The sequence below is a fragment of the Lissotriton vulgaris genome, chromosome 8 (assembly GCF_964263255.1).
Source record: "Lissotriton vulgaris chromosome 8, aLisVul1.2, whole genome shotgun sequence".
NCBI classification, from domain to species: Eukaryota; Metazoa; Chordata; class Amphibia; order Caudata; family Salamandridae; genus Lissotriton; species Lissotriton vulgaris.
This window is the reverse complement of record NC_141696.1, coordinates 1,556,632,287-1,556,657,246: the sequence shown is the minus strand read 5'-3', so window position 1 is coordinate 1,556,657,246 and position 24,960 is coordinate 1,556,632,287. Positions and strand designations below refer to the sequence as shown.

Here is a 24,960-nt window from a genome sequence, read left to right as displayed (position 1 = left end):
AAATTAAAACAAGCATTTACAATGCAATAGGCCTCGCATTTGCGAGAGTTTGAGCTATGGGCTTTGACAATGCATTTTATTTGTGTGTTTTGAAAACCTGCGAGGTTCACACTTTGTACATATAGTCCTTGCTTACGAGACGCAAGGCTCGGAATAACTGCGCCTCTTTACTGCCAACCTTGCTTCTCATAAGCAAGGACTAGAAATAGAAAGTGCGCGTTTACGAACCGCTTGCAGCTTTTCAAAACACATAAATAAAAGGCCAATAGCTCAAACTCTCGCAAATGCGAGACCTATTGCATTGCAAATGCTTGTTTGCATTTTGTTATGGACTCTGGCATAGTAGAGCTCTGACATTTTTCATGAGGGAGTTATTATGTTCCATTATCATCGAAGAACCCCCTATAGTATGGAGGGCAGGGATGCCCTTCATCATGTCTTCAAGTAATACGCTGATATTTATGAGAACTTCAGGGTTCACCTGTAACCAGCCCCGTCTTATGCACTGAAGGAAGCTGGCACTTTATAGGATATACCAAAAAGAGGTATATCGTGGTATTCCCTTGTGAGTGGGCAGGGGATTGCTCCAGCAATCCGAATGTGCTTTTCTAGGGGGTAGTATGGTCGAGCAGCCTTAGGCTTATCAGAGAGGAGTGTTTGGCATCTGCAAAATACACACACAGTCAACAAATGATGCACAGGACTCATAAGGAGATCCACACCAATGTATACAAATAATACGTACCTTTATATATGTTTAGAAACCAGTAGCTGCTTCTGTGCGCTTGTGTTGTAGAATCCTCTCTAGCCCACTGATCATCTGCTGCCTGTTGTTCCAGGAATCTAAGGAGACAGGCTCCGTCACCTTCACTCGTCGGAGGCTGCCTGACAGGGGACGGGACTGCGAGACCCAGGGTACTGCGCGTGGAGACCTGAGCGCACCTGGAGTCTCTTCCCGCCCCTGCTCCGCCTCTACTGATTGCCTGCGGACAGCTGATTGGACGAAAGCGCTACAACAGCTCGCGGCCCACGCTTCGCGGGTGCCGCTCGTAGCTGCTTCTGTGCGCTTGTGTTGTAGAATCCTCTCTAGCCCACTGATCATCTGCTGCCTGTTGTTCCAGGAATCTAAGGAGACAGGCTCCGTCACCTTCACTCGTCGGAGGCTGCCTGACAGGGGACGGGACTGCGAGACCCAGGGTACTGCGCGTGGAGACCTGAGCGCACCTGGAGTCTCTTCCCGCCCCCTGCTCCTACTTAAGACACACCCTCCACGCTACGCGGGACGCGAGCGGGACGCCGGGCGAAGCCCGGGCAAAGGGCGGGCCGTCTGTGGCCGTCCGGGGACGACCGAGGACGGGACGGGCAAACCCTTTAACATCCACGCCTTAGTAAACATCAAAAAGTGATCACCGTAGAGCCATACTCTTAAAGAAAGATTACGGCCTCTTTTTACGTCTCCCTACGTCCAGAGTTGCGATACTAGTGGCAACCTCTTTATAAACAAAAAATGGGTCTCAAGAAACTACGTTCCCGAACAATTTTTATGAAGCGAATGGGAACCGAGGAAGCCGTTAGAAAATCCACTGACAACGGAATTAAAGCTGGTCGCAGCAGCTTGACCCCAGCAATCAGTGAATATTTCTCGTCATTGTCGGCAAAAAAGAAACCGGAAAAAACAACGTCTGCTTTCGAAAATAAAACACCAGGAAGCTTGGACGATAGATCTTGCCTATCGGCATCCCCCCATCTGTCTCATAATGTCAGCGACACTGTGTTTAACAATAATAAGTCTACACACACAATAAGAGATCAACAACCCGAAAATTCAAATACTAGTGCGGTGAAATCATCAACGCCTATAAAAAACCATGAGGGTGTACCCAAACCAGACGACTTGAGTATCTTAAACTATACAGCAGAACAAAAAAGTCTGATCTCTGAAATTTTCATGATAAAGGGTAACGGGAGCCCTCAAACACAAAAAGACTCATGTTTACTCAACCAAAAAGATGGAGAAAACAGCCCAGAGTTAAAGTCAACAAACACAGTCGCAAAAAAACTCTCTATACACAAACAAGAATCCTCTTTAGATCCTTTTTTAATAGAAAGCAATAACCTTGAAAAATCGGCTATTCCCATATCTAAGGCTCTCTTCACATTACAAGAAATTCTCGAATCAGTTCTCTCCTTCCTAGGAAACATCCTTGAAAACTCTGATCAAACTTTGGATGTACAAATCGGCATTTTGAAGTTTTTAGTTGAAGAGAAAAGGAAAAAAGAGTCCTCAAAAAACACAGAAGGAAGTCTAGATGATAACAATCAACAACCAAATGAAAATAAGCAAATCTTCTGTCATTCATCTACTCAGACAACAGATGATAATTTCAAATCAACCGATAACATGAGAAAGAATGACCATCTCAATGAATCCACTCTATTCTCTCTGAAACGTCTGTTTAGAGAAAATCCCCCAAAAAAGGAAAAACAATACCCGATATTCAACAAAAAAACGGGAAGGGGAAGACCTGACAAGGAATCTGCAAAAGAAGGCGAGGAATCAAAGGTAGATGTCAAATCAGAAAAATCCTCAGGAGAAATGACACCTAACTCTACTAAGGATGATACGCTTAAGAAAAATAAAAGGAAGAAAAAACCTATGAGAAGGATTCAAAAAAAGCAAGCACGAAAATTAAAATTTCAAAAAAATACAATACCACAAAAAGATCTACAAGCAAAAGACGACGAGAAAAGTACTCCGCGAAGGAGTAAAAAAGAAGAATCCCCCAAAAGAACAACAACAGATAGCAAGAAAGCCTTGAACCCAAGGGCGGAGGTATATCTCCCAGTAAATTTGGTTACTACGACAACAGAAGAAAACACTGTGAAACTCTTTTCTGAAAAAGAAAATTACTGCTGGAATGCCACACAAACTAAGGTACTTCAATTTGAAGAACTATTTCCCACTGACAATATCTCTCTTAACAGAAGCAGGATTCTACACCTCTTACAAAACATAAAACCTCTTCAATCCATGACTAGCAGCGACATTGACCTAGTATCACTTCCAACGCGAGGTCAAAGTAAAATCGCAATAGTCTCATTTTGGTCTCCAGTGATACCAAGTATCATTTTGAAAGAAAAAGAGATAATATACCGTTTTGGTTATGACATCATAGAGAAACCGGAGTATAAAGGAAATAAAGAACAACCAACCTTTAATAGTAATACGACTCTCTTTTCTTCACTTCAATTGAAAGAGGGGCAAAGACCCTCGGGGACCTTAAGACACCTTGAGGGTATGCAAAACAGAGATATAGAACAGGGAGAAGAGATACTAAGAATTCGAGTAAAAAAAGGGGAAAGGGAAGTGTGGCATATGGAACCAAAGGAAGAACACGCAGAAAATAAGATGGAGAACTCATGGACCTGGCTACCAGGGATTTTAAACTATAATAAAGGTTTTACCCACCAAAAGCACCCCGTTTAACCAAGGTCTAAAGATCATTTCGTGGAACATCGCTGGAAGAACAAACATAAAAATGAAGGAAGTCCTCAGAAACCAGCCCGACATACTGACCTTGCAGGAAACCTGGGCAACAGAACCCTTCTCACAAAAAGGTTACTATGTGTATAATATAAATGCGAAAGCCTCTAACCGGGGCCATGCCAAAGGGGGACTGGCTTTTTTAATGAGAGAGGACTACTCGTGGGCACAAGAGATAGTGGAAACCAGCAGTGAGAACGTGCAATGTATGAAACTGTCTCTGAAAGCCTCCAATCTGACTATAACCAAACCAACATTGCTTTTCAACGTATATGCTCCTCCAGGAAAAAACCACGACAGCTTAAATGACGATACCCTGCAAATTATCATACAAATAATTGAAGCCCACACATCTTTACCCTATTTAATCATGGGAGATTTTAATGGGAAAATTTCTAATACAGAAATAAAAAAATGGGGAAAAATCCTGGAAGAAGAACGCCTGGAACACGTAATCCCCCAATTCCCCAACGATATTCGATCCAATAAAAGAGGGAAAACACTGTTATCTGTATTGCTTGCCATAAACGGAACAATTCTTAACGGGAATGTGGAAGGCGATATCCCGGCAGGGTATACAAGACAAGGAAATGGGAGACCATCTATAATAGACTATATCATCTGTGGTAAAGACCAGCTTGAAACAATGTCCCATCTGTGTTCCAATTTTACCCCAGAGAGCGATCATGCCGTCCTGCAACTAGTTACCAATTGGTCGGCTCTGTCTGAAGAAGAAGGCTTGATGACCCTTGATAGAAAGGAAACTTTGGTAAGCAGCGACCAGAGACGAATCTTCTGGAACCCCACCTCGTTGAGTAAAATAACAAACTTGGTCGATCAACAACAGTTTTTAAGGAATCAATACTCAGAAGACCCTATCGAAAACTTCGAGACCATGCTCATCGAGCTCAAGGAGGTAATAACCGAAAGGAATCTTCAAAGAACTGATACAATTCCAAAAAGAAAAAATAACAACAAAACAGGGAATTCATTGACAAAGAAAACCCTAAACAAATTGATACGCGCGCAATACTTACATTTCTCTCCTACTAAAAAGAAAGAAATAAATAAATTGAAAAACCAACTCAAGAGAGAAAAAATACGCGAGAGAAAATCCTTTGAAGACCGAAACTGGGTTGAATTACAAAACGCTGCCAAAGAACCAAACCAAAGAACGTATTGGTCTATAATAGCCAAGATATCTGGGACAAAAAAGAAATTACACGCAGTACCTGTTCCTCCGAAAGAGTGGGAAATTTACCTGACAGAACTGTACAAAAAAAACGAAGACAAATTACTGACAAACAGTCCAGATAAGGTAAAGGAAAAATCTATGGAAAAAACAATCCCGAAAACTACAACTATAATGGTTGAAACACATATTCGGAGGGCAAGAAGCTCAGGAGCCTTTGGTCCAGACCAAATCCCTATAAAGGCCCTACAAATAAATTCCAGGGAATGGAGCCTTTTTCTAACTCCACTTTTCAACCATATTTTTTCCACTGGTCAGGTTCCCAAGTCATGGCAAGGGAGCACTATAATTCCCATCCACAAAAAAGGTTGTAAAAAGGTAGCAGGCAACTACCGCCAGATAGCCCTGATGGACGCCACCGGAAAAATCTTCGCGGCAGAGATATTATTGCAATTAAAAAACTGGGCCTTTTCGATGGGTCTGATCCCTATGTTCCAGGCAGGTTTCAGACCCAAACACTCTGTCACGGACAATATTGCAATAATCCAGTTCTTTCTGGACAAATACGTCACAACAAGAAAACAGACGGTCTACATGGCTTTTATAGATTATTCAACCGCATTTGACCGTGTGGATCGTCCTACTCTATGGAAAAAATTGAGGAGCCTGGGAATTAACGAGCATTTGCTACAGGCAATAATAAGTCTCCATACAACGACATGGTGCCGTGTTCAAATGGGGGGCCAAAAAGGACTAACGAAAACAATAGACACCGAAAACGGACTTAAACAGGGTTGTCTACTTGCACCCATGTTGTTTTCGCTATATCTCAGCGATTTGCCAATACAACTGCAAAAGGGCTCAAGTCTGCCCCCAAAAATTAACCAACAAAGAGTTCACCAGTTGCTCTATGCGGACGATATAGTCCTCTTCGATCTTACTCCATACGGCCTCCAAAAAACTCTGGATATTCTGTTTAAATATTCAAATGACAATTATTTAATACCGAATGTAAGAAAAACCAAAGTTGTAGCCTTTTCTGGGAGGAAGAAAAGTGCCAAATATATTTGGAAGCTAGGTGAGGAAAAAATCGACGAAGAGAAAGAATATATCTACCTGGGCAGGATTCTCACCAAGAATCTAACAAATACACAACACATCGATAAGCTAATGAATAAATCTGAAATACACGCAGGTGCTCTAACGAGATTATATAACGCCACGGGGAGCAGACATTTTTCCTCTCTAATCAAAATTTACAAAGCTAAAATACCAGCGGTCTTGTCTTACGCTACGGAATGTATTCCAATCCAACAATGGGGCTTCATGGACCGTCAGGAGGGTAAAATCCTGAAAAAAATAATGAAGGTCCCAACTGCCACTCCAGTTCAGGTCCTACGGCTGGAATTTGGAATCACTAGTGCTTTTGCCACGGCCGTGGCGAACATAATTAGATGGGCCTACCAGCTACTTCATGCTACGGAGGGAACTCTTCGGTTTTTGTTACAAAAAGAGACTTTTGGCACAGATATCGTTAAACATACTTTCTTAGTGAACATGTCTGCGGCGTTCCAAATGGCTGAAATTTCGAGTGAAATCCTACAGACTTGGTCCACTTCACAATTGAAATTATTCCTTAAATCTTTTACACCAAGGTTAAGTTATTATTTGGACTATGCTCATAGCTATAGGCTAAAAACATTCAAGCCATTTACAACAGTAATTGAGTATAAACATATACAGCCATATATCTCTTTCTGTCTCTCTCATAGTGCAAGGAGGGTAATTTTCATGTACCGAGCTGGGATTTTACCTGTTCAAGTCTATAGAACAAAATGGTTACCCGGAGATCGCTCCAACTTATGCATGTTATGTCTAGGGGGTGAGCAGACTGTGGAGCACTTAATGTTCATTTGTCCTAACTCTAAGGTGGTAGCAGCTCGCGCCCGGTATATTTCACCGATTTACAGATCTTGCAGGCTAATCAAGGAAAAAGATTTTCTTACAATGGCCATAAATCCCCCAAATGAATATGTATGTTATAATTTGTACAAATTTTTTAAATCCATGTTAGTTTTATATTGATTATTGTGTACCTATTTTATGTAAAGTTTACCTTTTATCTTATGTTATATTTGTGGTCCTCGGTTGAGTACCAACACAAATAAAATCTTTTGACTTTGACTAGAAACCAGAATCAAAAGTCAACACAGTGCAATTATCAGAAGCTGCAATGTTAGCCTATGGAATGAAGACCAAGTTTGGCTTTCAGGTGGAGTAGAGACCAATCTCCCTGACTTAAGGTGAGTATGGGGCAAGATCCAAGGCCGCACCAGCAGTGCACCTTCAGTCGCACTAGGGCGGGCGAGTGCAGTGCTGCAGTATATCTTCGGGTGCCCAATGTTAGTAAATTGGGATCGGTCTGCATGAAAGGAGGCTGCAGGTTTCGACTGGGAGGCCAGTCGGGCGAAACCAGCCACAGGGTTTAAGTCGTGTGATGCTAGCGGAGGTGGGGACGCCGGTGGTCCTCTTCTCCTCGGGCCGGGGTGGCTGGGTACTGAGGGTCTTTGAGGAGTCAGGTTTCAATGTCCGGGAGCACCTGTGGCTGAGGATGCCTGCAGGCAGCCTCAGGAGTTCATTAGTGGAAAAACCAAAGTGGACTCTGTCTCCTGCGGCAGGGGGGCTCGGAGGCAAGACTGCTTGGCAGAGTCAGGTTTTTTGTAGGCCTGGAGCCCTCGCAGTTCTTTTTAGGGTGCCTGCAGGATGAAGGGCAGCAGCTCCCCTGCTGCACGAGAGACTGTGGGGCTTTGTTGAATGCAGGCAGTCCGCTCCGACTTTGGGAGTCACGACCGCTTGCAGGGTGAGATGACTTTGGAACAAATCATTGGCAACAGCAGACAGTCCAGCAGGGCTGGGACCAGGTCAGTTGCTCCTTCTTCAGCCTGATTTCGCACCTGTAGAGTGTCCTCCTTTGTAGGTCAGCAGGATCTGCCTTTCTGGTACCAGGGCCTCCCCTATATACTGAATGTTGGGGCCATTGAGGGAGTGTAAGTTGGTATCTAATGGGCTACCTACCTCTGAGGTCACTATGTCCTCTATATGACCACTTCCCGTGGGAACTGGGCATAACCCTGTCCAGAGTTCCTAAGTTTGCCATTACCAAGATGGCTAACTTTGAAAAGTCACCTCCACCTCAGGTAGCCCAGCTTATGGGTGGTACTAGCCTCAAAAGTGGACACGCTAATCTGACTAGCTAATGTTGCCACCTGTCCAGGTGCCAAAGGGCTCTGGACAAAGGCGGCACATTCTCTCCTGTGAGGGAAGCCAGGTTTGCATACCAGAGGTGTGTGGGCTCCTTATAGCTTCCCTGCCCTGGAATACTATCTGCCGGTTATCATACGGGAGGGTCTTTGTTTCTGATCTCCTGAGAGCAAAGGCCCTCATCCTAGGGGCCAAAACCTGTCTCTGGTTTTTGCCAGCCTGCCATCAGTCAGATAGCACACCTGTAGCTGGTAGGTTTCCATGGGCCACCTCTAAGGTGCCCTCTGTGTGCATGTATTAATCAATCCAACACTTGCACCAGTGTGGGTTTATTAATGCAAGATGTTTGATCCGGCACACCTATATTTTTGGTGAAGTCATCGTGTAGGCGGGGAACTCCAGTGTCCAGCACATCCTTTTAAAATGGCTTCCCTGATCCATTGTACTGGCAGTAACGGGCCTGACCAGCTGGAGCATATCTGCTCATGCAGTTATGCCCTCACAAGTAGTATACTGCTCCCTGCCTTACAGCTGTAAGGCCTGCTGTAGGGGTGACTCACCGATAATTCATGCAGTGTCTGTGGGCATGGCACATCAGGGATGTGAAATGAAAATGAAATGAAAAGGAGTTTTATTAAGCGCAGCTGCTGCCCTGGGTCGTCCTGGCGCTGAAGAACAGGGATGGTACCTCATGGTACAGTCAGCTTAGAGAGTTAGTCTTGTTTATTAAAAAGAAAAGTTTTGAGCTGCTTACGAAAGGAGGGTAGGTTAGCATTAGATCTTAGGTGGAGAGGGAGTGAATTCCACAGCTTAGCTGCGTTATAGGAAAATGACCTGCCTCCTGCCCTAGATCTCCTGACGCGAGGGACTGTGGCCAAGAAGGCGTGAGTGAAGCGGAGCTGTTTATTAGGGCAGTAGGGGGAGAGCAAGGGGTAGTTGATCATAGGGCCGGATTTCCAAAAAGCTTGGTGGGAGATGCACACAGATTTAAATATGATTCTCTCCCTGACAGGGAGCCAGTGCAGAGTCCTCAGCCCAGGCTCCACCGAGATTCTGCGCGGGAGCTGGAGCAACGTGCGTGCAGCACAATTCTGGATTCGCTGAAGTTTTTGCAAGACGAATTCAGGTGCCCCTAAATACAAGGCATTGCTAAAGTCAAGGCGAGATTGAATTAGGCCATGTATAACAATTTGCTTGGCTTCAAAAGTTAGGAGCGGAAGAATTTTCTTCAACAGCCTGATGAGTCCGAAGCAAGTTGCTGATACCTTGGTTTCTTGGGTATTAAGGGTCAGGGATTTGTCCAACCAGACCCCAAGACTTTTTATATTGTCTTTGGGTATAGGCGGCGCACCCAAACTGATGGGCCATAAGAGGTCAATGGTGGGTGAAGCTGGGGGGCCGAGGAGCATAAGCTCGGTTTTATCTCCATTGAGCTTGAGACATGACACAGTCATCCAGCTTTTGACCTCTTCCATGCAAGTCGTCAGGCTGACCTGCGCTTGCTGACAATTCTTTTGCACGAGAGAGACCACCAGCTGAGTATCGTCCGCATATGTGATGATCTTAATACCATATGGACGGACGATCTCAGCCAGCGGTCTCATGTACACGTTGAATAGCGTAGGGCTCAACGATGAGCCCAGCGGTACTCCGCAACCCAGGGGTTTGCTTAAAGAAACAGAGTCTCCCTCAAAAACTTGGAAGGTCCTATCGCTCAAAACGGACTTAAGCCAGGCTAGAGCCTCCCCTGACACTCCCAAGCTAAGGAGTCGGCACAGCAGAATTTTATGGTTCACCGTGTCAAATGCGGCACTCAGATCAAGGAGGATGACTGCCACTGATCCCTCCAATCCAAGATCCGCCTGGTTTCCTCTGTTACAGCCAGCAAAGCCATTTCCGTCCCATGTTTGGGGCGGAAACCCGTCTGGGTCGCATCAAGCAGATGGTTACTCTCGAGAAATGTTGTTAGATATATATTGATATGTTTCTCGAGGATTTTGCTCACCAAGGGTAGCAGGGAAATGGGGCGGTAGTTATTAAGGTTGCTGGAGTCAAGATTTGGCTTTTTCAGGAGTGCTCGCACCATGGCTTGTTTCCAGGTGGGCGGAAGAATACCTGTAGTTATAGAGGTGTTGAGTAGCTCCATAATCGTGGGGAGAATAACCTGACTAACTGCCACCAGCATGCACGGGGGGCAGGATCGCATTGGGAGCCTGACTTTACTTGATGTATCAGAGGTTCAAGTGTCTCTAAATCTAACAGGGGAAAGTGATCTAAAGTGTTTCGGTATGGTTAATCGACTTCTGTAAAGAGATATGATCCTTTAATAGAGGGGTCTAAGTCCGAGTCTGAAAATGATAAATAGATATTGTTTATTTTTTTATAGAAAAATTCAGCTAAATCGTTACAGCGGAGGAGTGGGTTGTAGTTAGAAACCAGGGGAGGGAGGAGCTTGGTGAGACTTTTTACTATTTGGTAAATCTCTTTTGGTTTTGATCTGGCCGTCATGATTTTACCACTATAATAGGCAGATTGTGTTGCTTTTATTTCTAATTTATAGGCTCTGATAGCCTCCTGTTGTATTCTCTGCACTTATGTTTCTCTGTGCCTCTTTAAGTCCTGCATTCCATTTTCCCTGATGTCATCTTCTCCTGTGTTCTGCCCTGTCAGTTAGCTCCCTGCTTTCTGATGGGAACACCAGTTATTCTCTGTGGTGCTTAATAAACACTTATTAAGCCATATATCTGTCCACTGGCTTCATTTACAACACATGGCGACGATGAGCAGAAGGAGCTGAACAACCACAGAGGGAGGAGAACTCCACTGGTGAAAAGAACCACGCAGATTTTGAGGAAAAAAGAAAAAACTCTTGAGGAAAGAGGAAAAGAGGAAAAAACTCTCGCATTTCAAAGAACCACGCAAGTTTTGAAGAAAACCTCATATTTCATATCATTAGAAATATCTTTGCAAATCTAAAGAGAAGAAAATCTACGCTTAGAGCAGAAGCCTGCAAGGTTCCCAGAACAACTGGTGAGTTTGGGAGAACATTTGCCTATTTATATCTTGCATCTAATTGTGACTTTGTTCGTGTTAGGATTGTAAAAGGGGCGCACCCTACAGAAGAAATTGTATTCCGTGCTATCTTTTGGAAATCCTGGATATAAATGAAACTTTGGCATTAAGGAGAGCGCAGCTTGTGCAGAGGAAACGGAGCGATTTGTGTTGTATCTCTGACATTGCTGCATGACAGTAAACGTTTTGTTTTCCTCTCGTGTAAGCCGGCATCACCGGTACAAACAGAGAAAATTTACAGACTGCATCATTTAAAAAAGCCCCCTCGAGCGGTGAGACACACGTGCATACTCACCGTTCGAATCTGGTGCCATTGTTTTTTTTCAACGGAGCCATCGATGCCAGTGTCAAGAAGGAAGCATTCGGCACAAGAAAGAAACAAGCGTCATAGACGGAGGTGACGTAGCGGCAGTGACGCGGCTACGCAACGTAACGTACGTAGCGGCCATCTTAAAGCTTGGAAGGTATCTAGGCAACGGACACCGCTTCCGAGCAATTAAACATCGTAAGCAACAAACATCGCACTAATTGGAAACAGACGCTTCCGATGGCATATAGAAACGAGCGACTGAAACGAGCCTCTGGAAACAGAAATGAGCGTCTGCAGGAAAATTAAAGGGTGAGAAAAACATTAATTTACAAATCGAAATTGTTCGCTTATAAGACTCAAAGCGGATTACATTGAAAAGTTATCACTAACACAATCCCATATAATAGGAAGTACAGAAAGATTGAGGAAAGCATATATTGCACAGAAAGATTGAGGAGAGCATATATTCCCCAGAGTTGCAAGTTTAATGTGAAAGGGTGGACACATCAATTGAGTTGACCACCTCTGTGTTAAAGGGAGTAGTGCCCTTGCTATTTAATTTGAAAAGAATTTTGAAATGGAAAATCTGAATGTCATTGCACCTCCAATGTTCCTACAAACTACTGGAGATCCACCCATCGAGTGGGATGAATGGATAGACATTTTCGAGAATTACATTGAAGCACTTGATGGGAAAGATTTCAGTGCAACTAGAAAAAAAGCCCTCTTGTTAAGCGCATTAGGCAAAGAAGGTCAACATTCTTTCAAATACCTTCCGGTAGGAGTAAACCAAGATGGTAGGGCGATAACCAATGTATACACAGAAGCTAAAGCTCGCATGAAAAAACAATACGCAAAGGAAGTAAACATTGTCATGGCGAGGCACAAATTTTACACTCAACCCCAAAGGAATGAAGAATCAGTAGACCAATTGACACTCTCTATGGCCGAGAGGAATTACTCTATAATCGAGCGTGAAGCCCTAGCTGCAGCATGGGGTTGCGAGTATTATAGGATGTACTTGTGGGGGTTCAAATTCACGTTATTGACAGATCACAAACCCTTAGTTAAAATACTTTCACCTGGCGGCGCTGGCAAGGGTTCTGCCAGGTTAGCTAGACTCGCTGCTAGGATCCAAGAGTATTTGTACACCGTGGAGTATATTCCCGGCTGGAGGAATTGCCAAGCGGATGGACTCTCTAGACTCCCACTACCTTGGGAGATGGTGGACAAGTTAGGAGTGGAATCTCTCAACTCAGAGGGTTCTGTGGCCGCTGTGGATGAAGTTGTAGATATGTGTGCTGGGGCAATTAGTAGGAGTTTGTGGAATACCTCAATGGCTAAAGATGTGGTGTTGGGTGAAGTCAAAGACCTGATTGCGAAGGGTCCAAGGAGAGAGAGTTGCTTATCTCCTGCACTTCGTCCTTATTTGAAGGTTCTGGAACAATTGTCTGTCTTGGACAAAGATGGGTTCATGATTTTAATGGATGACAAATTCATTCCCCCACAAGAAGTGAGATTTACTTTATTTAAGTTAGCCCATGAGGGTCACCTAGGGCAGTCCCTCACTAAGAGGAGAGTCAGAGAGAATTTTTGGTGGCCCGGAATGGACTCCGAAATTTCTCAGTGGGTGGAGAGATGTACTGATTGCTTGGAAAGCGAGAAGAGACTTAAAGTGGGTAGCCATACCCGTTGTGGCTCAATAGTAGATCCTGGGAGTCCATGGCACACCATATGCCTTGATTTTATTGGCCCGTTCTACCAGTTGAGTCAAGATATGAGGTTTGGGTTAGTAGTAGTTGATGTCTCTTCCAAGTGGTTAGTAGTCAAATTCATGAAGGAGATCACTACGAACAGCACTATTGCTGTGCTGAGTGAGATCTTCAGAGAGGAAGGCTTTCCCACAAGAATCATTACCGATAATGGGACGCAACTCACCTCCCTGGAGATGGCTAATTTCTTGGGAAGGTGCGGTATTGCACACTCAAGGACCTCACTTTACAACCCCCAGGGGAATGGCATAGTTGAGAGGGCAAACCGTATGGTTAAAGGTGCCATTCAAATGGCGATTTCTTCTAGGATGGATGTGAGGAGTTTGGTTAATGACCTGGTTTGGGCCTACAGAACTACTGAAAATGGTGTGACCGGTATGATTCCGTTTTCTGTCATGAGGGGACGTTCAGCGGGCACTAAGCTTGTTGCTGCATGGATGAAGGAGTATCTGAACGCTGACGTTCCTGTTGGTCCTGGTAAGCCTGACACCGTGTGTGAATCAGATGGAGCGTCTAAATTCGCAGTGAATGATTGGGTGAAAGTCAAGCCGGGTCGAGTTGGTGTTGGATTGACGAAGTTCAGGGGACCATTTAAGGTCAGGTCTGTCCATAAAAGATTTGTGACTCTATTTAACGGTGAGAGTTGGAACTTGAGGCGTGTGGCACTGTACAAAAAAGCTGAGCCAGAAAGTAATGTGTTTCCCAATTAGACTAGTGCCAGTAGAACCAATGAAACTAGTACCAGTAGAACTCCGAGAGTGAGAAGACCTCCGGGTTACTTACGCGATTTTGTTTGTAAGTAAGGTCTCTCTCTGTAACGAAGAGCATGTACTTAGTATTTTTTCTTGTTTTATATAGATTTTTCTTTGTTTTTCTATATGAAGGGAAGAGGATATGTTGTATTCTCTGCACTTATGTTTCTCTGTACCTCTTTAAGTCCTGCATTCCATTTTCCCTGATGTCATCTTCTCCTGTGTTCTGCCCTGTCAGTTAGCTCCCTGCTTTCTGATGGGAACACCAGTTATTCTCTGTGGTGCTTAATAAACACTTATTAAGCCATATATCTGTCCACTGGCTTCATTTACAACACCTCCCTGTACATAACTTTATCTACAGCAGCGTATCCCAGGCGCCACCTCCTTTCTAGCTTCTTACATTGTCGCTTTTTCTCTCTAAGCTCCTCCGAATACCACAGGGCTGTTTTACGCATCCTTTTTAGGCTGGTTTTACGGAGGGGGAGTATGGAGTCAAGAGACTTCGAAATCCAGTTATCATACTCCTTATTATCTAATGAAGGGTTCCGAGTAAATTAAGGTCTAGAGGCTGCGAGAGAGCTAGTCCTCAGTTCTAAGGGGATTCTGGACCAGTTTCTCATGTTGTGGTTTCACTTTCGCCTGCAACAAGACACGCAGCCTACAGTGGCAGTCTGTACGTGCTTGGTAAGGGGTCCTTTGGGATGATACAATTTGTGCTGCAGCCGTTGGGGAGCCTCTTTAGCTTCCTTGCCCTAAGTATCAGCCGTACCATTTACTAGGGACGTATAGAGGGGGGGGGCTAATGTTATTGATAATTGTTAAAACATTTGCACAGTTTTGGGAAAGAGACCTGGTACTGGGGACTTGGTTAGCATGAACCCAGCACACTTCCAGTCAAAATTACATCAAATACCAGACAAAAAGTGAGGGTGACCATGTCACAAAGGGGCACTTTCCTACATACACTTCCTATTGTTACTACACAAGATTTCTCCTGGAGAGAATGAGGAGGGAGCTTTTACTGAAAGATATAGCAAATCATTGCTTGTCAGTACAAGAGCGTTGTGATCACTGTCCTTGCGAGCTACGATATTCATATCGTCCAGCAGGTGCCAAAGATCAAAGATGACGTTGAGGAGCAGCTTGAGACATGATGGATACACATAGTCAGGCAGACGTATGTCGTACACAAACATTCCTTCATCAAAACATGACTTGGTGGAGCAGCTTCAGCCATGATGTAGACTCAGACTGTGATATGTAGGCCAAAAACACCTTGTCATCAAAACTGATGTAGGGGAGTAGCATGAAGGGTCCAAAACCTTGAGTGGTCTCATCGGAGCAAACTATGGGATACTGAAAAAGAAACAGGGAGACAAACTAGGCCAAGTGCAAAAAACAATCTATCTCTCCTTGGTCTCTCTCTCCTCTCTCTCTCTCCTTGGTCTCTCTTTCGCGTTCTCTCCTCTTCTCTCTCTGTCTCTGCCTCTGTCTCTCTGTCTGTCTCTGTCTCTCTCTCTCTGTCTCTCTCTCTCTGTCTCTCTCTCCTCTCTTCCTCTCGCCACACAAAGACTGTTCATGGACCTTGGGAGTGTGGGTTTTTTCTGGCTCAGTAACCGAGGCCTATTACAAGGCTGTCTGAGATTCAAAATGTCTGGTTTTTAACGATCTCACAGAATTGTTTCTTCTATTTTCCTTAGGCTTCAGTCCCGCAAGCTCCTTCCTCCCTTCTCCTCCTCCTCCCTCCAGAGACCATCTGTGGTCTCCACCTCCAATGTCCCTATATTAAAAAGAAAAAAGGTAAGTGTTCTTTTAACCCCCAAAAACCCTCAAAACTATTGGAATTTTTCCAGCTTTTGTTTCTACTTTATGTGCACACTTGTATCACTTTTGCTTTATTTCTTCTATTTTATCCTTTCTTCTGCTTTATTTGTTTTTCCTTTGCCCTCCTGTCTACTAACACCTTTATCATGAGAATAAGACCCAATTTTAGGCCACTTAGACTTACCACCAAAAGAGCTCAAACAGGTGATCTTAGGAATGGCCCTGTAAGAAGGATTCTGTGCATGATTGGTAGTTTCACCTCCAGTTATGCCCCACAGATTCAACTTCAGCATCTATGCCTGTACTGTCCTCGACCTCTTCCTTTCCAAGACTATCACCATCACACACCAGGTCAGCCGCAGTTCTCCATGGACCATGGTGTGGCTTCCTTTTCCATAATTTGTACAGATTTAGGGGTCTCCCTCCTGGCCCTTTGGTCCTCCTCGCTCTGGTGGCAGCTCCTGGGTCTCGATTCTTCCTGGCTATCGTCCATGCTGTGGCACATTGTCGCATTCCTTGTGCAGGAGGGCGCCCTCCCTGAGAGCGGATTCTGCATTTGCAGTCCCCTGCTTTTCAGAGCTTTACTGAAATGTGTATCAGCATTCGAGACCATTCATAATCCTTCCTTGGTTTTCTCTCCTCACTTTATAAAGCTGTTTTGCTCTTTCTATCTTGTAGTCTTTTCTTTCTTTCCTTGTCACCAGTCTTTCCTCTCTTTCTAACATTTCTTCTGTGTCTTCCTTCACAGGTCCTCGTCAGGCTGTTGAGGGAGTCATTGGGACTCCACCTCCTCACGTAAGTGTCAGTATCCACAGGCAGTGTAGGCAGAAGAAACATTTTTCTAATTGACCAAACTGCTAAATTATACACTCATCTATGAATTCTGTGATGTGATAAGACTTAATTAAAACCATGTTTAAAAAATAGCACATATTAAAGCCACCGGCTACTTTTCCCTTAGTTTTACTTTTGACAAACAAAAAATATCAAAACCCACATACTGGCATTTTACATTACCAGATAAACACGTCTCAAATGTCGCACACTGAGCAAACTGTACATGGTTCACATTGCCTGGATACAACAGCACTTTTCTTTCTGCAAGGCTAGGATCTTTGGGGGATACTAAAGCTCAGTGTTTCTAAATTACTAAACTAAATCATACATTCCTCTAGAATTCTTCCTACAGAAAATGATGATGCTGTGCATCACTCCCCCATCCACTAGCTATATGTAATTACAACCAAAATCGATATTGAAACCACACCTAGAGGCTTAATATCTACAGCAAAATCAGGGGTGCACTTATGCATCTTTTATATGCGACAATCCTGTCTTACCACCATGTCTAGCTCTTCAGTCATTCTTGTAAACAAAAAGAACATTCCCTCAGTCAGGCCTCAAAATCCCTGGGGCTGAATTTTCTTTTCACTCAGGCTGTGTGAAGTCTGCAAGGAGCAGGCCAGATGTGTGTAGGCAACGGGATTGTCAGCCAGGGGCCACATCTCTTTCTTGATGATGTGCTTGAAATGTTCCAGCAGACTGCTTGTATCTGGAAGCCTGATTAGTCTTTCATCATATTCAGAATCTACTTGGGTGTAGTTAGTCGCTGTAAGTCGCACACTCCGCAAACCACCCTCATCCTCACAAAAGCATCCAGCGAGGAGCTTGGATGCCCAGAGTGTATTCAGCTAAAAAATCAGACCTGTAGGGAATTTAGAGTACGCAAACATCTGTTCATGCACAAAGTGATGGAATATTGCATCAGGTTATTTACTGGAAGAAAACATGCACTGGCAACGCCAGTGAGTCTTGCTTTTTGTGACATATTGGCTTTGCCAGTGCCTTTTGGAGATGCTTTTCGGCAGATGCTGTGCAGCTTGGCCAAATAGAGGAAAACGTACCCCCCCCCCCCCCCCAAAAAAAAAGCATGTTGCTTTGTAGGCACAATATCTATTCCTCTGCATCTATGATGCAAATAAAATAAACATGTCCTACAAGTAAATGAAACCAAGGTCCTTATTTAGAGTTTGATGGATTGAAGGCTCTGTCACAAACATAGCAGATATCCTGTTACATTTAATATAAGTGCACTGTTGCCAACAGCGCTTTTTTAGAGTTTTCTTGGACGGGATATTCTCCACTTTTTGATGGAGTGTCTTGTCACCGAGCTGTAAATAAGGCTTGTATTATTTAATCAGATTATTTGGAAATATTATTCTGCCGGAGGGGTGTTAAAAATATATTTTTTTAAATGCAAGCCCCTTTCCCGTAGCAATATTTTTAACAAGCGACGGCCATTTTTAATTTGATCATTTGTGTTGACCGTTTGGTGTAGCAATCTTTGTTTACTCCTAGAGTGTGCTTGCAGCAAATATGTCCATAAAAGAATGTTTAGGGCAACAAAACAAGGTGATAGATGGAAAGCTTGAATTATTCTCAATCACTAGCAATCGCCGGGGCCACATCCCAATCCATCGTTTTATGCCCATCATGCCACCTAAGTTTGGACCAAGCCCTGTTCAAATCAGCCTTGACCCTGCTCCAGTTGGAACAGTTCATCCCAAACCGCCAAGCACATCCTTCCTGAACCATATCAAAAGCAACCCGGGACCGGTTTCTGCCTTATTAAGGCTCATTAGCCAGGTGAATCGAGTGGCACAGTGAGCACAGGACCCATGTCTGGGCATACCCATCACACTTCGGTCACTATAAACAAGTTGATGGATGGGATGCTTGAATTAATCTCAGCCAGTGGCAGTCGCTCGGGCTGCATCCCAGTCCATTGCTTTTTACTCGCCATTTATTTATTTATTTTTTAAATTTGTAGAACGCGAACAAATGCCCGTGTGCGTCGCGGCGCTATAGACTCAGTGCATGACTCTCCAGATGCTAATTCATGAGATGGATTACTGGTTAAACAACCTGGTCTTTAATCTTGTACAAAATAAAAGGAGAGAGTGACTTGACCTAATCGACAGAGGGAGGACATTCCAAAGTCGGCTGCAGTGACCATGAACCGTCTGTCTCCCCAAGAGACTGTCTTTGTGCGTGGTACTATTAATTGATGCAAAGTGGTGGATCTCAGTTGTCTGGGAGGGCAATAGAGTGTTAACTGATCTCTAAGAAACTGTGGACCTTGAATGTGTAATGCTTTAAATGCAAGGCAAAGTGTCTTAAATTTTATACGATTTTTAATCGTCAGCCAGTGGTAGTTCCGGATCGTTTGGGCAATTGGTTTAAATTTGGGGGTCCTGGAGAGCAGTCTTTCCCTGGCATTTTGTATCGTTTGCATTTTGTTGACAACCCGAATTTGTGCATTGGCAAATAGGCCATTGCAGTAGTCCAGTGAAGATAATACCAGTGTGCTTACCAAAGTTTAACCGGCACTGTCTGGAAGGAACGGGATTATTTTTCTTATGAGTCTTAGCTTGTGAAATGCTGTTGCTGCTATTTGATTGGCATGGGCGGCGAAATTGAGATGTTCATCGAAAACAACTCCCAAATTCCTAAACTTTGGGATAGGATTAGGCAGAGTTCCAAAAGATGAAGGCCACCAGGCGGGTGACCAACCTGGGGAGAGTTTCCCAAAGATGACAACCTCCGTCTTCTCGGAGTTGAGTTTAAGGCAGTTGGAGGCCATCCAGTCTCCAATTGCCAGCATGCCTTCTTGGAAGCGCTCTGCCACCTCTTCTCCATCATTATTGATGGCGAGGACTAACTGGGAAGATTTAAAGGTGAGTGACCAGGATGATGGGGCAGTACCGTGTTATATAGAGAACTTTCTATGCTGGTTTACATCTATATTACTTGGAAAAGGTCCAGCTCAGAGTTGGTACATTGGGGGAACTGCAGGGGAGGAAAGTCCTGGTTAGATTCTAGATATGTTGCATTCTATAGACATGCTTTAATTCATGTTTAGAAATGTAACTGCTAAATTTATCAGGACCCCCCTCCAGGTTAACAAGGTTACCCAGGCACTGTCTTTGCTACCATCAATCCTTCACAAATAGTTTCTATAAATGCTACCCTCAATCTTGATCTAATTTTATTTTTGTGTAACTCTTTGCTGTTAAATAACATACACCCTTTGACCACCTCCCCTGCAGTCTTATAAGTCAAAACTATAACTGCAACCTGTGTGGAAATCTTGACTATTGCAGGAAAACAAAAAGTAACATCAGTAAAGTTCTGCTCGTAGCCCTTTTGAGAAACAGCTACCCCTCTCAATATCCTAAAATGATCCACATTTGTTAACCCACTTTTTGGAACTGGGATGTTGTTGAACGTATGACCATATGTGTTTTTCTAGTAGCTATGCACTACTTTACATTAACAGGGCGTTTCATGGGTAGAGCGTGGGACTTCCCATTGATTTTATGCAAATCCCTATCTTCCAACAATTGTCAACAAGGATTTTGTCTTAAACCCTCCTCTTCCGTGATGCAGGTGTAACAGCGCAATGATTTGTTCTTAAACCCTCCTCTTCCGTGATGCAGGTGTAACAGAGCAAACATTTTTCACTTATTCCATAACTATCAATCTTTGCATCTGTGCTGCATTGTACAGCTCACATAGTGGGAAAGGTAATCCCGCATAGGCTTTGTGCTGAAAAGCTCCCCTCCTGATGCAAAACCTATGCTTGGAAGCACACTCCCTTGCACTATGGTACAAGTTAATGTGCATTGACACCTGGCAGCCTGAAGTGCACTGGCGTTGAGGAGGGAATCACTGCACGATATCTTAGTGGATATGGCACAGTTGTTCACTCTCCCTTGTATGCAGCACAGCAACTTTGGTTGCCGTATTGCGTCAAAGGTTAGTAAATTTGTCCCATTAGTTTAAAGTTGTCAAACCTCTTACCTGTAACAGTTTGTAACATTTTCGGGATACGAATTTATAATCTGTGTTAAGCATCAAGAGGAGGCCATAAGAATTGAGCTAAAGGGGGTCCTTATCCTTCTTAGGATGTGACACAATCGTGGCTTCACGCAGAGGGGGCGGGAGTACTCCTTGCTGCCGGGCACCACTGTAGACTCAAGTACCAACAGGAAAGAGTCTGTAATGTAGCTCAAACCATCAGACTCGTAAACCGTAGTGTTCGTGGAGGGCAAGTCGCAGTAGTATTGGAGGAACACAGTATTGATCTCTTTCTGCGTGTTCAATTGTTGGTCTGCCCAGTTGAAAATCTGATGAATAGTATGCCCTTGTGTCTCCTCTTGTAGTTTATGCTCTATAAGCATACTGCCATTCAATAAGCATCCTTTTCCTGCCCTCTAGTGTCTCATCCACCAGGTCCGGGGGAAGCCTATTGAGAACCCCTCCTGTTATCTAATATTCGATTGTAATTGAGCACATACCCCCAAACTTGTTGGATTGCAGTGACCTCTTACTACCTCCTTCATGGCTTCCTATGCCACTGCCCCTGACAATGCTGAACCTACATTGTCAAGCCAGAAACTGGTGAACTGCTCACCAAGTGAGGCCTGGAAAACCAGGCCATCGAACATGGCCGGGCCCAACTGCCAAGTGGAGATAAAAGATCTGCGGGGCACCCACAGGAAAGGCATAGCAGGTGGGAATGATCCGAATAGGTTCTCGACAAATACTCTATTTCCCCCTCTCTCATCCAGTCTTATCTTTAAATCATGCAGACAAGATCTAAAGGAGTAAGCCTGGACCATGGGGTTCCACACCCTCCAGCAATCAATAAGACCCCACTGTTTAGCCCAGTTGCAAAAAGCTCCAGCCAGTTTGTGCTGGGGCCGAACACAGCAGGGTATGAGATCTGTCGAAGGGGAGATCCGCTACACAATTGAAGTCCCCTCCCACAATCTTCAAAAAGGCAACATCAACGGCAGGAGGGCAGTCAGGCTGGCTAAGGAGGACAGGTCCACATTCGGTGCGTACACATTAAACAAGGCAACATCTCTATCATCTAACCGGCCCAGCACATATCTGCTCAATAGTCAGTTACTGACCTTTGCAGCTGGAAGGGCTCACGGCCCTAATCAAAGTAAGAGCCCCCCTCGCAAAAGCTGCATACGTTTTCTGCCAACGCTTGCGGAGTGCCCTACCCTCTGGCTCCGTTAGATGCGTCTTCTGCAAAATGCAACCTGTGCCCCCCTTCGTTTAAAAACCCCCAGGACATTATAATGCTTGGAGGGAGTGGACATGCCACATACATTCCAGGTGATCATTCTAATCCAATCCGTCTTCTTGTCAAGACCTTGCGCAATGCGGTGAGCCACAGCTCACCGCACCAGCAATACTTTCAGAGCACCATTTACTAAACAGAAAATTTGGTGTTCTCCGCCACGAAGGAACCATTGTTGTGGGCCTGCCGTAAAAGGAAATCTCTGACAGAAATGCAAGAGGGATGGGCCACCACCAGACTGGGTGGAGTCCCCGATTTGGGGGGTGGCAGGTTCCCTGTTAGCCCATTCTATGTCAAAAAACTTACAGGTCATCTGAGGCCACCACCTCCAGAAGTAACTCAACATGGATTCGCCCTCCACTCTCTTCAGCAGTCCTACACCCCTGATGTTATTGTGGCAAGCTATCCCTTCTTGGTCATCCTGTCTAGCTGCCGAGTATGCGCCTCCACCTCAATGAGATGACGGTCAATATTGTGGGCCTCTGTCAATCACAGCCACCACAATGATATTGAGGGAGGTCCAGCCATCAGGGAGGACCTTGCTAACAACATTTTCTGTACCAGGGCAACAGGCTCTCTTCCACGCCCCCCAGCCAAGGGGCCACCAACACTGTAATACCCAAAATATCAAAAGGAAAAGTGGTACGTAACAAACTGATCTCCATAAGTGCAGCACCAGAAATGTGAAGTATGCAGTAGGGCACAGCACAAGCAGCTCAGTTTAAGCTGGTCTCCGCTGCTCCTGCCCCAATCCTCCAAGCGGTCCAGGGGGAACCCCAAAGTGATCTAGCCTGTCTTCCCAAGAGCCAACAGGCAGAAGAATTACCACAGGCACAGTGATCAGCATCCAAGCTCCTGAGGCCTCCACAGTCCCAAAGCCTGGTTGCCAGAACACAGTACCCGAACAGAGTCAGTCCGGGCATCCACCTCACTTGGTATCATGAGAGGTGTCCCTGCCACCTCGAAGAGTGGTGCAGCCCATCTGCCGTGCCTCGGCCTTCACCGACATCCCCCCAGCAGAGGGGGACAGAGGGGGCCCACATCAAATTCTAGAGGTCGAGAAAACTGTTGCTTAGGCCCCTGTTACAGCACCTGTCACCAATAAAAGAGGTAGAAGAACACCCCTTTCGGATATTCCCCTCGTGGCCGATCTCCATGTGTGGGTTTGCTCCAATTCAGGCTCGGCTCAGGCATAATCTGGGGTCTCCGTCTAGCTACGGATCCACCATCTTGTTGCTGCACGGAGGTCGCTCTTCCATGGCCTCCTCAGCACTGCTTAAAGCCAGTATGCACGCCCCAGAGACTCTACCAGGTGTTTGGCAGTTCGGGGGTGCTCAGGCTGGCCCCCAAAGTCTGGTGAGGTGGCCAGGAAGGCTAGGGGCTCGTCTTGGCTCCAAACATGACACAACATCATTATATTGTGAGAAATGCACGAAGATGAACCTGTAGGCCATCTGTGACCGTGAAGCCAAACTACATCACAGAATTCTGAAAGAAGGCCTTGTCTCGGTCAAAGTCGAGAGCATGCATACACTTCTGCACCCTGTGCTGCTCTTGCAAATGATCATCTTCGAGGTCAAGGTCTTTAGGTAAGTCGAGGGAGTATAAGAAGTCAAAGTACTGCTCACCTTTGCCCTGCCACTCCCACTATGAGGAGCCAATTGATTCCATGTATTCTTCTAAGCTGCAAACTCTATTTCTGGCCTCTGAACCAATTCTGACCCTCGTTCCAATGCACCCCAACATACGGGGTTCAGCGATAATGCAGCAAGAAACCGTGAATTTAGGAAGTTCCTGGGTAACCTTTTCGGTATAAGATTAGGTCCCTCTGGAGTGCCTTTGGGCCTTAAGAATCCTAGGTGGCATCCAATCATCTACCGCCAGTGTTTTTTTGTCTCCCCAGATACCAACTACTACCCTAAGCTCAAGCTAAGGTCAGCCCTGGCTTAAGGCACAACCCCCAAACCCCACATCTCTTACAGCGCCACAACCCATGGCACAACCCTGTGAATTGACTCCGGAGTGGGAACCAGTAGTCCCCTGACTCATAAGCCGACCTTGAGCAACCTCCACCAATGTTGCATCAACCTCAAACTCCCCCCTGCACCTCCTCCCCCGCCCCCCTCCTGTCTCAAGAAACAATACGGACTACAATCCTGATAGCAGCTTCTGTGATGAGAAGAACCTATTCATTAATTTGCAGGTGCCAGCGGTCTGGATATTTCTCCTGACACTGGCCCCCACTCGCCTTCACTGGCTCTGGTTACCAAAGAACCTGCCTCTTTTGTCATAGTCATTACAAGAGAAGCAGACATACAAGACTTCACCCTACCTACTGCAGAAGTTAAGATAAATGTACTTAAGGCTGTGCTTCACCTAGGACAAGCTGAGGAGCTTCTTCTTCCTTTCACTGAGGCCCCACAGACATGCTGCTGGGTTTCTTGGGCAACGCCAGGAGATTGCCTCCCCCTAAACAGGCGAATTGCACGGAAGGACAGGTCTGCTCCAGGGTACCCTGCATTCCTTCTACAGTACTTTTCCCCAGAAAGTCTGATGGTACAGGCTCCATCAGCCTATTGAATCCCTTTGCTTTTCCAAACGCCTCACCAGACAGAGTTAAATCAGAAACAGATGTTTCCTAAGAGAATATTCTCCTCCGTCAACCTTGCCCTCAGGTCAAGGAACACCTGGGGAAATACTTGCAGGTGTTGTACGACATGGTGGCAGAAATCTTGCCAGATGAATTTTAGGCCAACCTGTAGTGTCTTATCCAAGACAGCTAGAATGCAGACCAGGTCTGGACATTAACTGCTTTTGTGTGCTTTCGGTACTAGTGTGGTGCTTCGGTGACACCCTTGGATTCTCTCTGCCGATTTCTCAAGCAATGTCTAATAGTCAGTTATGGACATGTCATTTGATGGCACACTTCTCTATGGAGGCATACAGACTCAGCCCTGAAGCGCTTTAAGGATAGTAAGTCGTCTTCATGATCTCTTGTCTGGGCCCCGCCAGTGCAGGAGTTTACCCATCAGTTTGACCACTTTCAAGATGCCTGAAGGGGATACCAGTGGAG

The 24,960-nt window shown here is 45.1% G+C and overlaps 1 protein-coding gene across 1 annotated transcript in view; it reads left to right on the top strand.

Annotated features, from left to right (window-relative positions):
• Positions 1-24,960, top strand: part of LOC147700389 (uncharacterized) — a 47,221-nt gene that overhangs the window by 4,466 nt on the left and 17,795 nt on the right. Inside the window, exons 3-4 of the mRNA XM_086936312.1 lie at positions 15,607-15,706; positions 16,479-16,525. Of these exons, the coding sequence (XP_086792438.1) occupies positions 15,607-15,706; positions 16,479-16,525 (147 nt within the window). The remainder of the gene's footprint in view (positions 1-15,606; positions 15,707-16,478; positions 16,526-24,960) is intronic.